This window comes from Coregonus lavaretus (assembly GCF_964263955.1).
Source record: "Coregonus lavaretus genome assembly, chromosome: 39".
NCBI classification, from domain to species: domain Eukaryota; kingdom Metazoa; phylum Chordata; class Actinopteri; order Salmoniformes; family Salmonidae; genus Coregonus; species Coregonus lavaretus.
Genome location: NC_140026.1, coordinates 19800177 through 19817806, shown reverse-complemented (window position 1 = coordinate 19817806; position 17630 = coordinate 19800177). Strand labels below are relative to the sequence as shown.

Genomic DNA, 17630 nt, shown 5'->3' with positions numbered 1-17630 from the left:
ACTCAATAATCAGCTAGGCCTTTTGCCACGCCGCTGCCTATGAAACACCTCCTCATATGCAATTTATTTCCTGTTCCTGCAAGTGCTGGTTTAGTGTTTTTTCCCCTTTTTCCTGTGAATTGCATTTTGGCAAGTGTTTGAAAAGGACGTTTTATTGTCTGCATCATTACAGGAGTTGCATGTTTTGTTAAGATGAATTACCATAATCTAAATGTGATTTCTGTCATTCTGAACACCGTGAGTGGATTTCCTAAAGTATATGTGTCCGGTAAATTTCTCAAATGGCCGGTAAGTTTAAATATTCCCGTCACGTTGTCCGGCGCCACATTTGGCTAACGGAAACCCTGACGCACGTACGCACGCACGCGCACACACACACATGCTCGCATGTAGGCACACACACACACACTACCACAACACTTTCTAAGATATCTGAATATGAGTATTGTGTTTTAATACTGTCTTACTCATCAATTTCTTTTGGTCTGTAAGCATAATTCAATAAACCCCCTAAGATAGCATTGTCTTCAGGTGGTAAACATTGATGATGTTGTGTTTCTCCAGGTGGTAGATGTGGGTTCCACATGGACAGCCTTGGGCCCTAAACTGAGCTGTGACTCTAGACCCCTGGTGGTCAAGGCCATAGCGGAGCTCCTGGCTCTGCTGCCACAGCTCACTGTCAAGACAGAGGAGTACGAGGTACACCAACTACTCCTCCAAATCAGTTAACTATACATAACACACCTGGGGCCATATTTTAACAATAGAAATGCAAACAAGTGTTTTTGTATTTATGCAGCATTTCAATTTGATGTGATTTGAAATGGGCCTTTTCACCCTTAACTATGGCTTGTTTTCCTTCAGAAACTCAAAGAGCAGGTTGTCAGCTTTCTCTGGGGCTACGCTCTCAACAAGGTTGGTGGAGAAATCAGCATGCATCCCAGACTAGCCAAATCCCAGATCTTTGTGCATGTTTTTGTTTTGATCGGTTTGTTTGTCATTTGTTTGTTTGTGTGTTCCAGGAACCTGAGGTGGCCATTTGTGGCTACAAGGCCCTGTCAGAGTTCCCAGAGGCAGCACACACACTCCATCACCTCCCCGAGCAGGTGAGAGTCCCACTGGATAGACAACGCTCTCACAATGTTCCTACAACCACCCAGACATTTTATGTAGTAGTAATTCATCCCTGGAGCGGCAGGTAGACTAGAGGTTAGAGAGGCGAGCCAGCAACAGGAGGGTTGCCAGTTCGAATCCTGGGTCCGACGGGAAAAATCTGTCTGGAAGTGAGCTTGTACAGGAGGGTTGCTTATATAAAATCCTAGATGCCATTGCCTGCCGTTGTGCCCTTGAGCAAGACACTTAACCCTCCACAACAACAGCTCCCTGGGCGCCCAGTGTGGCAGCCCCCCGCACCTCTCCAAAAACCTGTATATGTATCGGAGGGGTTGGGTTGAAAGCGGAAGTCAAAATTTGGTTGGACCTTGTGTGCAATTGACCAAAAAAGTTATCTTTAATCTGATCTTAATCCATCATACTCACAATTAATCATATTGTTGTTTATCATTGTTGTGTAATGCAATCAGTCAGCAAATAATGTCTTTGGTATGCTGGTTTGTCTTCCTGATAGGCCAGGCCGGTCGCAAAACTTCCTGAAAGTGTGGAGGAGGAACAGGGGAAAGAGAAGGAGGAAGAGGAGGAAGAAGATCTGTCCATTCCAGGTCCATCCTATGTGAAGCTCCTAGGTCTCACATCCCTCTCAGTCCTGCCAGGTAGAAGCTGCTCAGATCTTATATACTCCACATCTCTAACTACTTTGGTTCTTTCCTTTTCTGTCCTTTCTATGAATACTGTACTGTTAGACACATAGACTAACAACACACACACACGCGCGCATGCATACTCACTCTCTCTCTCTCTCTCTCTCTCTCTCTCTCTCTCTCTCTCTCTCTATCTCTCTCTCTCTCTCTGTCTCTGTCTCTGTCTCTCTCTCTCGCTCTCTCTCTCTTTCACTACATCTCTTTAGAATCACAGCAGCACTGAGCACCGTGCCAACTTTCGAGGATGGGACTAAGTGTATTCAGATCTCGATTTAATAGTGTATTCGGATCTCGATTTAATGCAGCGTTTGAATTGTTTTGTGTGAAACTATTCAGCAATACCCCCCCGAGGACTGTCCATACGCGCTGAAACGCAACACCAAAGGGCAGTTGACTCGAATAAATCAGAAATTCTGCTCCAATCCCTCGACAGCCGCTTTCGCCAAACTCTACCCCACTCCAGTTGCCTGCTCCAATGTAATTTAATGAAGCGTGTCAATTATATTAAACGATGAGGAATCCTGAAAAGTAAACCGGCGCTCAATGTCCTTTTGTCGACATGCTTTGTTCCCAGACGCCCCGGACCACTCTTTCGCTCTTTCCCTTCTCTGCCTCGTTAAAATAAACTATATGTGTTTACACCGTAGTCTCCCACTGTGTGTGAAACTGTGTGAATACTCTTCTCTGGTCTTACACTGGTTGGGGACATCCATCATGACATCCATTATATACAGTATGTAGGCCTAAATTCAAATAGTATTTGTTTTATTTCAAATAGTGTTTCATTTAGCCTTCCTGAGTGCAGGATGGGTGCGGTTTGCACTTTTGAGACTATTCTATTTTGTTCCATTGCAGAATTCAAATCTGCCACTATCGCCTCTTTTCCCTCACTCTCTCTCTTTTTCAATCTCTCTCTTTCTCTCCCCACCCCCCTCTGTTCAGCTCTTGAGCTCTTTCTGACGTCCCTGGTGAGGCAGGAGATGAGCCAGATGCCCCGTGGGGTGTACCACTCTGCCCTGAAAGGGGGGAGCCTCCGGTCAGACCAGGGGAAAACGGTGGCAGGGATCCCAGGCTTCATGCTGAAGACCTATGAGAAGAGCAAACAGCCTGGTCTCAAACCTGGCCTGGCAGGTAGGTACCAACACACACCATCAATGAGAAAGATTCAATAACAGGGTGTCCGCGGGTCCTTAATTTATCTGATATAAAGGCCTTAATTAGTCTGCTAAATTGTTGACATCCCCTGTATTGAAATGTAAGGATAAATGAATTAAAATCATGAATCGGCTAGTCAGTTAAATGTATGCAAAATGAATCATTCTTGACTGCATGAGTTACTATGCATTTAGTGTACTGTTCATGAAAATAAAGGTTAGATTTCTCAAATTAATATTGATAATTTATTTGACTAGGACCAGGTTAGCTAGGTTTTCCACAAATTACGTTTTATGTGATGTAATGTTTGTGTGTTCCAGCCGGCCTCCTTCTCTCCTTTGACCTGTCCGTCCAGACCGACCGAGATGGACGACCAATCAACCGCTTCCTCCTCAGCAGGGGGCGGAGCTACCAGCAGATGTTAGCCACTCTCATTCACGAGGTGACCTCTCCTATCTCTCTCTGGCTGAATCCCAAATCACCCCCTTCCCCTCGGCCCTCCATTTGTGCGTTCACGTTTACCTCCGCCATTTGCACAAGTGTCCCAAAGCTGAGGGAGTGAAATTTATTGAGGGTGTAAGGGCTAATTAGACCCACAGATAGCAACTTTGACCGAGCCAGCAAGGCTGCAGGCTTCAGACCGAAGTGCTATCCCGACACGCACTGTGATATGTTTTGAGTTTGTGCAATTTCATACAAATGAATGGAAAGGCGTGCCTAATTATATTCCACATGCATTTGTTTCTGATTTTGAGACTTGCCAGAGATTAAATACCTTCCAAATTAAATGTTTAACTGTTACTGAGGTTTATATCTTGTAAAACAACAGGGGGATTTGTTAATTTGAATTTCATGCTAGTTTTATTATTTAAAAGTGGAACATGAATTGCATCATTCAAGTCACGAGTGTGTTCAAAAGTTGATGGGTTTATTGATCCCATCGCCAGTCTCTGGAAGTCACACTCTGAGTTTCATCAGCAACACGTGACAGCGGAGGGCCCTCCGAGCGAGTTGGTAGGGGCAAGGGGGTGGTTCGGGATTCACTGTCTCTCTCTTTCTCTCTTCTCTCGCTCTCTGTAGACGCCTTTGTATTTCTCCCCTATCGTCATATTTCTGCTCACTTTCTCTTTCTTTCATTCATATTCTATTTCTTCTTTTTCTGTTGTCCTTACCTTTTCTGTTTGTCATTGTCTCCTCTGGCTCTTTCTTTCTCTCCCTCTTTCTTTCTCTCCCTCTGTCTTTCTCTCCCTCTGTCTTTCTCTCCCTCTGTCTTTCTCTCCCTCTTTCTTTCTCTCCCTCTGTCTTTCTCTCCCTCTGTCTTTCTCTCCCTCTGTCTTTCTCTCCCTCTGTCTTTCTCTCCCTCTTTCTTTCTCTCCCTCTTTCTTTCACTCCCTCTGTCTTTCTCTCCCTCTTTCTTTCTCTTCCTCTTTCTTTCACTCCCTCTGTCTTTCTCTCCCTCTGTCTTTCTCTCCCTCTGTCTTTCTCTCCCTCTGTCTTTCTCTCCCTCTTTCTTTCTCTCCCTCTTTCTTTCACTCCCTCTGTCTTTCTCTCCCTCTTTCTTTCTCTCCCTCTTTCTTTCTCTCCCTCTTTCTTTCACTCCCTCTGTCTTTCTCTCCCTCTTTCTTTCTCTTCCTCTTTCTTTCACTCCCTCTGTCTTTCTCTCCCTCTTTCTTTCTCTCCCTCTGTCTTTCTCTCCCTCTGTCTTTCTCTCCCTCTGTCATCATCACTGGCTGGTTGACTTGAGGAGAGTAACCTGAACATTTCTACATTTCTAAACACTTTCAGTCTCTTTATCTGGTGGCCACCGTGTATTATACAACAGCCATGTTTCAAACTGACAGCTGGTTCTACGTAGGGCTGTTACGGTGACTATATTACCGCCACACCGGCGGTCACGAGTCATGATGGTAGTCAAATTCCACGTGACCGTTTAGTCACGGTAAATAGGCTTTTCCAAGCTCTGATGCTGCTGATGGTCATTAGTAGCCTACCAAACTTGCTAACTGCCTGGTACTCAGCACTCTATTGTCCCTCTAATCACTCTGACATCAATGCAAATGTAATCCAAAATCTAATCAAACACTTCATGAGAGGCCATGAGCTCATGTTGCGCAACATTTCTATAGGCTATGCAATTACATGAGAAAACAGAGTGATGGCCTCTATTAAAAAGAGGAGGATCCTATCAGCTTTCTATAGGCTTACAATATTTATTTCTCAAATTTCCTAATATTAAGCACATTGCTTCTCTTTACAAGAGGTGTATAGCCTACCTGGCTGGCATGAAAATGAACCACGTAAAAAGCATCCTCCATTTGCTATTTAAGTGCATAGATGACGTAAATTTTCCGCTGCCCCTGTTTCAAGACAGGTGCATGATAATGGTCCATTCGAAATCAAAGCAAATTTCACACATATATTATTTAGTAAATTGAAAGACAAGATTAAATCAAGAATCGTGTGATGGGGTGACAATATTAGCCTATCACTTGTGAATTATATATTATCACTTGTGAATGATGCCCAGCTTAAGGCAAACAGTACATTCTTCTTTTTTTTGCGACTTTTTCTAATCATAGTCGCAGAAAATGTTCACAATAAAAATGCACCTTTATAATAAAAGCATTACATGCATAATCACATTTGTGGTCACTTTTGAGAATGGTGTTTTCCTGCTAATGGAACATTCACACTTCTAGCCTGCTGCCGTATGCGCATTGCTGCGCTTATAGTGTGAAGAAATAGCCTAATAGTTTATCAACATTTTAAGCTAAATGTTCTCATCTGTTGCATCAGGCTCATTGCTTAAAACAGGTTTTTTTATGCTAGTGGTTGTATTAATTTGGGATCTATCGCATCCCTCAACTGTCCCTGACTATGTTTGGAATATTTATTTCTCACTGAATAGAATAGGTCAACTTTTGTACTATGGGGGATAGTAGATTGACATAAGCTAGTGCTTTTGCTGTTCGTTAGGCCTACTCATCTTGTTGGCTGACGAAAAGTAAATGTGGACAGTTCTTCCAATATCTTCAATATGCGACTCGGAATTGGATAAGGATGCGCTCAGTTGCGTCCCCGATGTGTCTGTCTTCACTTGTAGCTGTGATAAAGGCCCGATCACATGATGGAGAGCCATGTGAGTGAGAGGTGCTTCGGCACGCAGCCGGGAGAAGGGAAATATAATTATTGTATTCAGCCCAAGGGCACAATGGCCACTGGCCGCAAAAGGCATGGATTTTTTTAGGGGGCAGAACGGCCACACAAAGTGGATGCAGTCGGGAAATTTGAGGCATTATCAAGTGTTTGTTAAATTGTGAATGAGAGACTGATGAAGTGTGTACAGCCTGCGCAAGAAACAAAGCAGAGCTCATGCCTTTCATGCAACTTTTTTCAAATCATCATAAGAGTCGCATCATGCAGCCTTAGAATGTATAAAAAATCAGAACATATAGCCCAACATTTGTATCACAACTAAAGTTACATAAATAACTTTAAATTAAGCGCATAGGAGGACCTGTTTCTTTGTTAACTGCTCAACACAGAATAGCCGCATGTGCGCACTCCCTCAAATCGTTTGGAGAAAATATCCTTTCTATTTTATTCCGCTATGTTCAATTGTATTCTTCATACTATAAAATAATATAAAAATAATGCCACGGAATTCTAAGCAAATATTGTCTGCTAAATTAACTAGTGTAGCCCACAGCCATATGGCATAGTCAGATCAGGGTCTAATATAAGGACAACTCAGAGTATGCTATTCTGTTCTTCTGAAATAGACTACATTTTCTTCATATCATGTTTCTTTAGACCTGTCTAAAATAAATAATGGATTTATTGTGATGGTGTAGACTATATTACATGGATTTATTAGACTTTTTTGTAGATGTTCCAAAGGTCTGCATCAGTGGCTTGTAGGCTATGCGTGGAAGCCAGGAGATGCTAAATGTGTTTTATGTTCATTAACGATCAATTACCGTGAGACCGGCAGTTATTTGATTGACAATCACCGGCTGACAACGTTTCATAACTGCCACAGCCCTAGTTGTATGCTACAGTAACAGTTTAAGGCATCCTCAACATACTCCACAAACGGTTTATTTTAGCAGTACGTTCATCAACATTCCCTCCGAAGTGTTTTGTGAATGAGCGTGAAGTTGCTAGATAGGCTAACTCCCACTAGCCAGGCAAAATGCTTTCCACGAAAACCCTTCACCAAGGCGTGTTTGGGTGTGGGATGATCTTTGGAAACATTTACAGTTATTTTTATATAAACGTGTTTAAAGATGGACGACCTATGGCAGCATGTTTGTGTTTATTTGTACACATACTGTGCTGAAACACATACATGTATGAATGTACATACATACTCAGTGTTTCTCTTCTCTGTGGTCAGGTGAACATTCAGCCGTCAGAGTGGCATCGTGCCCTCCTCCTACCCCAGGCCTGGCGAGGGTTCATGAGCCGAGCTTACCATGCCGTCCTACAGGTGTGCATGCCATATGAATACTGCATGTCTTTCTGTTTATCTGTATTGAGTTTGCTGGTCAATTTATGGTCATGGTTGCCGTATGAATGCGGTTGATTTGCGATCATGGTTGCTGTACCGGTATGGTGGTTGTGTGTATGTGGTTGCTGTGCGATCATGGTTGCTGTACCGGTATGGTGGTTGTGTGTATGTGGTTGCTGTGTGGTCATGGTTGCTGTGACCGTGTTCATTAGGGTCGTCGGGCAGAGCTGGAGATGCAGCAGAAGCAAGGCAAGGAGAGTCCAGAGGAGCTGCAGTACAAACAGCACTGTGCCTGGCTCTGGTGAGAACACACACACACAGACACACACACACACACACACACACACACACACACACACACACACACACACACACACACACACACACACACACACACAGACACACACACACACACACACACACACACACACACACACACACACACAGACACACACACACACACACACACACACAGACACACACACACACACAGACACACACCTGTCTTTAAACATGCCGTTCTATTCCATCATAATCCAGCCCATCGACCAACAGAGCACATTTCATTGGTCCCTGTAGCCGACAGTGTGATATTATTTAAGACTATGGAACAACAGGACATAGTTGACCTTTGCGGAGATGGTAATTTTCTGGATTACGTCCTCTTGTCGCCTCCACCATAAAGCCCTGTCATTTTGACCCCTCTCCCTATAATCAAAAACATCTCAGCTCTTAACACAGATTACTCTGCCCTTTACCACTGGGGTAAAGACACAGAACTAGGAAACATTCCTGAATAAATCTAGTTAGTAGTTTCTGTCACTGAGTTACACTGGAATTATACTACAAGATTGACAATAGTGTTTCTAGTTTTTGCATGTATCTAACTATCTTATTTGGAATGCTGTTCACTTCCTAAAACAGCTCTCTGCTCAAATTAGGGGATCATTTGAAGGCTGATCTGCCAGGAATATGGGCTACATATCAATATTCTAAAATAGCTTCCTCTCCTCGTCACAAGATTCTGCTATCTAATTAGTTATTTATATATATATATATATATATATATATATATATATATATAGATATAGATATAGATATAGATATATAGATATATATATATATATATAGATATATATATATATATATATATATATATACAGTGGGGAGAACAAGTATTTGATGCACTGCCGATTTTGCAGGTTTTCCTACTTACAAAGCATGTAGAGGTCTGTAATTTTTATCATAGGTACACTTCAACTGTGAGAGACGGAATCTAAAACAAAAATCCAGAAAATCACATTGTATGATTTTTAAGTAATTAATTTGCATTTTATTGTCCGAAGTGGCACCCTAATCCTTATATAGTGCACTACTTTTGACCAGGGCTGGCCCGTAGAGGTCTGGTCAAAAATAGTGCACTATATAGGGAATAGGGTGCCATTTGGGACATACACACTGTACTAGCCCTGTCCTGCACTCCTCTTCCCTCTCCCCATGTAGCGAGCCTCCACCTTATAACTCAAGCCCAGATGGTGCAATATCTAAGCCCTCTAGGCTAGTGAATGAATGACTGGCCTGGCCAAGACATAGCCACACACACACATTCCTATACATGCTGTGTGTGTGTGTGTGTGTGTGTGTGTGTATATGACTGCTAGTATATATATATATATATATATATAATACCAGTCAAAAGTTTGGACACACCTACTCATTCAAGGGGTTTTCTTTTTTTTAAACAAATCAAAATATATGTTATATTTGAGATTCTTCAAAAAGCCACCCTTTGCCTTGATGACAGCTTTGCACACTCTTGGCATTCCCTCAAACAGCTTCACCTGGAATACTTTTCCAACAGTCTTGAAGGATTTCCCACATATGCTGAACACTTGTTAGCTGCTTTTCCTTCACTCTGCGGTCCGAATCATCCCAAACCATCTCAATTTGGTTGAGGTCGGGGGTTTGTGGAGGCCAGGTCATTTGATGCAGCACTCCATCAGTCTCCTTCTTGGTCAAATAGCCCTTACACAGCCTGGAGGTGTGTTGGGTCATTGTCCTGTTGAAAAATAAATGATAGTCCCACTAAGCCAAACCAGATGGGATGGCGTATCGCTGTAGAATGCTGTGGTAGCCATGCTGGTTAAGTGTGCCTTGAATTCTTAATAGATCACAGACAGTGTCACCATAACACCTCCTCCTCCATGCATTCCAGGTGAAGATGTTTGAGAGAATGCCAAGAGTGTGCAAAGCTGTCATCAAGGCAAATGGTGGCTATTTGAAAAATCTCAAATATATTTTGATTTTTTTTTAGCACTTTTTGGGTTACTACATGATTCCATATGTGTTATTTCATAGTTTTGATGTCTTCACTATTATTCTACAATGTAGAAAATAGTAAAAATAAAGAAAACTCCTTGAATGAGTAGGTGTGTCCACACTTTTGACTGGTACTGTACATATATGTGTACACTGAACAAAAAAAAATATATATATATACTGAACAAAAATATAAACTAAACAAGTGTTGGTCCCATGTTTCATGAGCTGAAATAAAGATCCCAGCATTTTTCCATACGTACAAAAAGCTTATTTCTCTCAAATGTTGTGCACAAATTTGTTTACATTCCTGACAGTGAACAGTTCTCCTTTGCCAAGATAAGCCATCCACCTGACAGGTGTGGCATATCAAGAAGCTGATTTAACGGCATGATCATTACACAGGGGCACCTTGTGCTGGAGGCAATAAAAGGCCACTCTAAAATGTGCAGTTTTGTCACACATCACAATGCCACAGACATCTCAAGTTTTGAGGGAGTGTGCAATTGGCATGCTGACTGAATGAATTTCCACCAGAGCTGTTGCAAAGAATTGAATGTTAATTTCTCTACCATAAGCCGCCGCCAATGTCATTTTAGAGAATTTGGCAGTACCGCAGACCACCGCAGACCACATGTAACCACACCAGCCCAGGACCTCCACATCCGGCTTCTTCACCTGTGGGATCGTCTGAGACCAGCCACCCGGACAGCTGATGAAACTGGGTTTGCACAACCAAAGAATTTCTGCACAAACTGTCAGAAACCGTCTCAGGGAAGTGACGAGATCCTGAGGCCCATTGTCATGCCATTCATCCGCCGCCATCACCTCATGTTTCAGCATGATAATGCACGGCCCCATGTCGCAAGGATCGGTACACAATTCCTGGAAGCTGAAAATGTCGCAGTTTGTGCATGGCCTGCATACTCACCAGATATGTCACCCATTGAGCATGTTTGAGATGCTCTGGAACAACGTGTACGACAGCGTGTTCCAGTTCCCGCCAATATCTAGCAACTTGCCACAGCCATTGAAGGGGAGTGGGACAACATTCTACAGGCCACAATCAACAGATTGATCAACTCTATGCGAAGGAGATGTGTCGCGCTGCATGAGGCAAATGGTGGTAACACCAGATACTGACTGGTTTTCCGATCCACGCCCCTGACTTTTTTTTTATGGTGTCTGTGACCAACAGATGTATATCTGTATTCCCAGTGATGTGAAATCCATAGATTAGAGCCTAATTTATTTATTTCAATTGACTGATTTCCTTATATGAACTGTAAATCAGTAAAATCTTTGAAACTGTTGCATGTTGCGTTTATATTTTTGTTCAGTGCATATAAACTCAGCAAAAAAAGAAACGTCCCTTTTTCAGGACCCTGTCTTTCAAAGATAATTCGTGAAAATCCAAATAACTTAACAGATCTTCATTGTAAAGGGTTTAAACACTGTTCCCCATGCTTGTTCAATGAACCATAAACAAATAATGAACATGCACCTGTGGAACGGTCGTTAAGACACTAACAGATTACAGACGGTAGGCAATTAAGGTCACAGTTATGAAAACCTAGGACACTAAAGAGGCCTTTCTACTGACTCTGAAAAACACCAAAAGAAAGATGCCCAGGGTCCCTGCTCATCTGCATGAACGTGCCTTAGGCATGCTGCAAGGAGGCATGAGGACTGCAAATGTGGCCAGGGCAATACATTTCAATGTGCGTACTGTGAGATGCCTAAGACAGCCCTACAGGGAGACAGGACGGAGAGCTGATTGTCCTCGCAGTGGCAGACCATGTGTAACAACAACTGCACAGTATCGGTACATCCGAACATCACACCTGCGGGACAGGTACAGGATGGCAACAACAACTGCCCGAGTTACACCAGGAACACACAATGCCACCAGCCATACTGCTCGTTCTGTGTATGATTTCCTGCAAGACAGGAATGTCAGTGTTCTGCCATGGCCAGCGAAGAGCCCGGATCTCAATCCCATTAAGCACGTCTGGGACCTGTTGGATCGGAGGGTAAGGGCTAGGGCCATTCCCCCCAGAAATGTCCGGGAACTTGCAGGTGCCTTGGTGGAAGAGTGGGGTAACATCTCACAGCAAAAACTGGCAAATCTGGTGCAGTCCATGAGGAGGAGATGCACTGCAGTACTTAATGCAGCTGGTGGCCACACCAGATACTGATTGTTACTTTTGATTTTGACCCCCCATTTGTTCAGGGACACATTATTCCATTTCTGTTAGTCAACATGTCTGTGGAACTTGTTCAGTTTATGTCTCAGTTGTTGAATCTTGTTATGTTCATACAAATATTTACACATAATAAGTTTGCTGAAAATAAACACTGTTTTTTTGCAGAGTTTATAATTCTGTATATATGCACACACACACACACCAGCGGGAACATCAGGGTCAGTGCATGCTCTCACTGGGGCAGACATCCGCCATGTCACCCAGCCATGTGAGTGATGTGCTGCGCTCAGATGAAAAGAGGCCGTGTGGGTGCGTGCGTGCGTGTAATCGTAAATCAAGGCATGAGGAGATGAAACGTTCACCCCCCCCCCGTCCAGCGATAGAATCTAAATCATCCTCCTTGTCTTCCTCCCCCACTTCTCCCACTCTATCCCCTCCCTCTCTCCCTCTACACAGGGTCAGGGACCAGCTGACTGATGTTGTCAAATCTGCAGCTAAGTGAGTCTGTCCCCCGCGTTCGTCTCCTCTGCATTGACATTGACATTGAATTTCCCACTGTGTCAAGTGTATGCATTAACAATGTAACTTGTCGCAATGACATTAAAGTTAGAATTACATTAGGTAAGGGATTTTACCAATTGTTAGTCTATTGTTTATACATTTGGTGTCAACAAAACAGTGGGCCTAAACTAGACTAGGCCAGTGCCATCATTCAAACCCTTGAACCAGGTGGGTTAGTTCTGGATTGGAACAAATCCTGTACGCACTGTAAGCCCCCCAACACAGGGATCGAAGAGCACTGGCCTATAGCCACACTGTTTGGTTGATGATGGCGGCGAGTCCTGCTATTGTTGTCATGGTAACCCGGTGGTACACCTGTGTCTCCGTGGCGATAGGGACAGTCCGGTGGTGCAGGGGAACTCCATCTTGGCTCTGAGTGGTCTGGCTGCGGTGCTGGCCAAATACGAGAGCAACCTGCCCGCTGACACCGAGGGTGGACTTGGGGTAAGAGCAGACTCCACACGTTATGGGAGCATTGGATTTTATGGCACTGGTACTTATCTGGTATTAACTAGGAAATTATGTGGTGTCAAGGGATACTAGTACCCTGGTGCCTAGTGGTGTTTGTTATAATGAATCTGAAGAGAAAACAACAAATAATGCATGCTAAGGTTGTTACTGTGTAATTACCATTTTACCATGGTATTTCTTATAAAAACTGTGGATCGAGCACTGAATGTTGATTGGCTGACAGCCGTGGTAACAGGAATGACAAAACAGTTATTTTTTCTGCTCTAATTACGTTGGTAACCAGTTTATAATAGCAATAAGGCACCTCAGGGGTTTGTGGTATATGGCCAATATACCACGGCTAAGGGCTGTGTCCAGGCACTCCGCGTTGCGTTGTGCGTATGAACAGCCGTTAGCCGTGGTATATTGGCCATATACCATACCCCCTCGTGCATTATTGCTTAAGTAAATAGCTGGTCATTTCTGTACCATAAAATAGGAAAGGAGTGTCTCTGAAAGTATCCCATTGTTTTACCAGATCATTTCCTAATAAATATGAACTGAAAAAAGACTACAGTCATCTAAAGCTTTTGCCATTGGGTGGTGCTGTAACTCTCCCCTGCCATGTTTGTTGTGGTATATGCTGTAGGTGGGCCCTGAGATCCTGCCCACATCCACCTGGCTGGCCATGGTTCTGGACACTCTCCTCAGCATCGTCAGCAGCAGCTACAAGCCCAGAGGACAAGTCTTCCCCTGGTTCCTACACGTCAGTACGCCAACCTAGCACAACAACTAGAATTATCACTGAATTATGCTGGCAGCTAAATCATGCTATATTGATGTTACATCATAAAAAAGAAATGGATACCTGCACGCTGTTGTTGAATGTCTCTACGATACCATTCAACAGTATGGGTAGGCTTATCTTTTTTTATTGTTTAATTAGTATTTTCTTCAATTTACCCCTCTCAGCGGTCCTACTCGGGAGAGAACACTGCCAGTGCCATCGCCCGCTCCTGTGCCGCCCTGGCCCTGTCCCTGGTGGTGCCCGTGCTGGTGGCCTGGCACAAGGAAAGCGTGCCACAGGTCCTAGCCACCCTGAGGGCGGGGCTTCCCGGCTCGCCCACCGCAGACGACTCCCAGGCCGTCCAGTTCCACTCTGGCCTGGCCCTGGGCATGCTGCTGTCCTGCCTGCACCAGGAGAGGCTCAGGTAGGGGGGTCTGCCATGGGGCGGAGGGGGTAGAGAGGGGGTGGTCTGGTGTGTGTGTGAGTGAGAATTTACTCTTGAGGTGTTGTGTGTCTGTTTTGTCGTTGTTCTATTGTGATGTTTGTTTGTATTGTGACATTGGATGACATTGGGTGTTATTGTGTTTCTGTGGTTTCCAAAGCATTCTCCCTCTGTTCCTTCCTTCTCTCTCTCTGGTTCAGTGATGTGTCAGGTCAGAAGATGACTGAGCTGTTGATGAGTTCTCTGGACACTCTGGAAGCCTGCTGCTTTGACAGCAACCTGGAGTACAAGTGAGTGTGTCTGAATTGCATTTATAAATTATTCAATAAATATATGATATGAGAATGGCTGGATTGGCACTACCCTAGCATCTTATACAGTGAATTCGGAAAGTATTCAGACCCCTTGACTTTTTCAACATTTTGTTACGTTACAGCCTTATTCTAAAATGGATTACATAAATAAAAATCCTCATTAATCTACACACAATACCCCATAATGACAAAGCGAAAACAGGTTATTAGAATTGTTTTGCTAATAAAACATTTTATTTAAACAGACCCTTTGCTATGAGACTTGAAATTGAGCTCAGGTGCATCCTCTTTCCATTGATCATCCTTGAGATGTTTCTATAACTTGATTGGTAAATTCAATTGATTGGACATGATTTGGAAAGGCACACACCTGTCTATATAAGGTCCCACAGTTGACAGTGCATGTCAGAGCAAAAATCAAGGAATTGTCCGTAGAGCTCCGAGACAGGATTGTGTCGAGGCACAGATCTGGGGAAGGGTACCAAAAAATGTCTGCAGCATTGAAGGCCCCCAAGAACACAGTGGCCTCCATCATTCTAAAATGGAAGAAGTTTGGAACTACCAAGACTCTTCCTAAAGCTGGCCACCCGGCCAAACTGAGAAATCGGGGGAGAAGTGCCTTGGTCAAGGAGGTAACCAAGAACCCGATGTTCACTCTGACAGAGCGCCAGAGTTCCTCTGTGGAGATGGGAGAACCTTCCAGAAGGACAACCATCTCTCCACCAATCAGGCCTTTATGGTAGAATGGCCAGACAGAAGCCACTCCTCAGTAAAAGGCACATGACAGCCTGCTTGGAGTTTGCCAAAAGGCACCTAAAGGACTCTCAGACCATAAGAAACAACATTCTCTGGTCTGATGAAACCAAGATTGAACTCTTTGGCCTGAATGCCAAGCGTCACATCTGGAGGAAACGATGCTCCCCATCCAACCTGACAGAGCTTGAGAGGATCTGTAGAGAAGAATGGGAGAAACTCCCCAAATACAGGTGTGCCAAGCTTGTAGCGTCATACCGAAGACTCAAGGCTGTAATCGCTGCCAAAGGTGCTTCAACAAAGTACTGAGTAAAGGGTCTGAATACTTAATACTTATGGAAATGTGATATTTCCCTTTCTTATTTTTTTAAATAAATGTGCAAAATTATGGGGGTATTGTGTGTAGTTTAATAAGGGGGGAAAAAAACACTTTAATCCATTTTAGAATAAGGCTGTAACGTAACAAAATATGGAAAAAGTCAAGGGGTCTGAATACTTTCCGAATGCACTGTACATGTGCGTGCGTATGAGGTGGCAAGCTTTCAGATGGTGCAACTATGTACTCCCCTACTATCTTCCGTTTTTCACTACCTCTCCTGTCCTTTCTCCAGTGCCGGCTGTGTGCTGGGCCTAGGCCTGGTGCTGGGGGCCCTGAGTGGCAGTGGACAGACAGAACACAGGGCCCGTGTGGGCCTCACCCTGGACAAACTGCTGGAGGCCCTACAGGGGGACAGCAGCAATCAGGGTCGCATGCTGCAGGAGGTGTGGCCCAAATCTTCATATTAGTCATACAAATATGAATTATAACCAATAACGTTCTCAATCACTGCTGTTTTACTGTGAAGGGTCAGATTTGACAGCTGAAGCAGCGCCATTTTGTTTTCTTGACGAGGATTTATAACGATGTCTTCCCTTAAATAAAGAATGTATAATGTTAACAGATAATATTAATAATCTGCTCACCTTTTATAAATCCTTATTTGTACATTAGTAAATGTGCATATGCTATCTCCTTCCCTCATTCATTTCCTCCCTCCCTCCCTAGGTGTTTGCCTACTCTGTAGCAGGTGTGGGGGTGGCAGCCTTCAGTGGAGGGGTTGTTGATGCCCTTAAAGCAGAGGAGATCATGAGCACTCTCCGTAACATGACAGAGGAGAGCCAGCAGGTGAGATGGCACATTTTCATGAGTGTGCGCAAGTGTGTGTGTGTGTGTGTGCGCGCCTGCGTGCGTGCATGCATGCTCTGTATAGTAATATGTTCAGTGGTTGTTCACGCGAAGTTTGTGTGTGTATGTGTAATGTTGTTAATCTACAACTATAAGTCTTTCCTGTGTTGTCCAGACTCCAGGATTCTCATTGGCTCTGGGCCTGGTTGTTCACGGTCTGTCGTCCTGCGGCCACGGCAAGGCAGAGGACATCCAACCCCGCCTTCTGGATGCCTGGATCAAGATCCTACTGGCTGAGGTACTGGAGCGACAACCAGGGCAGAGCAAACGTTTACCAGTGTTCCAAACAAGCTATTTTAAACGATGGGCCTGGAATCGCAAGAGATTCCTGCCAATGAACAGTATGAGCCCCTTGCGAGATGATACAATTCCGGCTGTAATTAATTGAGTAAGGTCTCCTCCCCTGTGTTGCAGGGCTGTCCCACCATGCAGAGGCTGGCTGCTGTCAACGGCCTGGTGGCTCTGGTGGGATCAGAGACTGGCATCCTTCAGGTGAGACTTCCTACATTTGGGATGGGGTTAGTGGAATCTAACTTAAAAGTGCAGTAATCCTCCCAAATGAACAGTTCTATAACTTCCCCCTAGATAAAGCCAAACACCTATTTATGGCTTTACATGTGCAATGGTAGAGTGTGTTCTAAGTGAATATACGCAAAGATTATGGATATACTGACAAGATGTCTCTCCACCCTAACAATGGGAGTCGTTGTCCACAAAGTGACACGGCGGGCTGTCGAGCTCCCGCCTATCCTTTCTTTCGATTGGCGGATACATCTCATTATTGTATTCCTTTTTTGAATATTCGATGAAGGTTGTTGACGTCAACCGCATGTATTCCATGGAGAGAGATGCTATGCTACTAGCCTCATGTCATGAATATGCATAGCCATCTCGAGACAACTCCGATATAAAGTATTTTTTCTCAAAGTTGCCGGGATGTCACATGTCCTACTTATATCAGTACACTCGTAACAACTTAAGCATTACGGGACTTCTATTAGATAAAATAAACCTCACGTAGCAAATAAGCCATTCATTATTTTGGGACCAAATTCGACACACTCTCATTAACCTCCATACAAAAACT

At 43.9% G+C, this 17630-nt stretch overlaps 1 protein-coding gene across 1 annotated transcript in view; it reads left to right on the top strand.

Annotated features, from left to right (window-relative positions):
- Positions 1-17630, top strand: part of focad (focadhesin) — an 82472-nt gene that overhangs the window by 49621 nt on the left and 15221 nt on the right. The window contains exons 16-32 of the mRNA XM_084156391.1: positions 565-699; positions 865-915; positions 1023-1106; positions 1628-1769; positions 2760-2948; positions 3293-3414; positions 7372-7464; positions 7698-7786; positions 12468-12509; positions 12908-13016; positions 13672-13788; positions 13995-14233; positions 14452-14541; positions 15930-16080; positions 16364-16483; positions 16659-16781; positions 16958-17035. Of these exons, the coding sequence (XP_084012517.1) occupies positions 565-699; positions 865-915; positions 1023-1106; positions 1628-1769; positions 2760-2948; positions 3293-3414; positions 7372-7464; positions 7698-7786; positions 12468-12509; positions 12908-13016; positions 13672-13788; positions 13995-14233; positions 14452-14541; positions 15930-16080; positions 16364-16483; positions 16659-16781; positions 16958-17035 (1974 nt within the window). The remainder of the gene's footprint in view (positions 1-564; positions 700-864; positions 916-1022; positions 1107-1627; positions 1770-2759; positions 2949-3292; positions 3415-7371; positions 7465-7697; positions 7787-12467; positions 12510-12907; positions 13017-13671; positions 13789-13994; positions 14234-14451; positions 14542-15929; positions 16081-16363; positions 16484-16658; positions 16782-16957; positions 17036-17630) is intronic.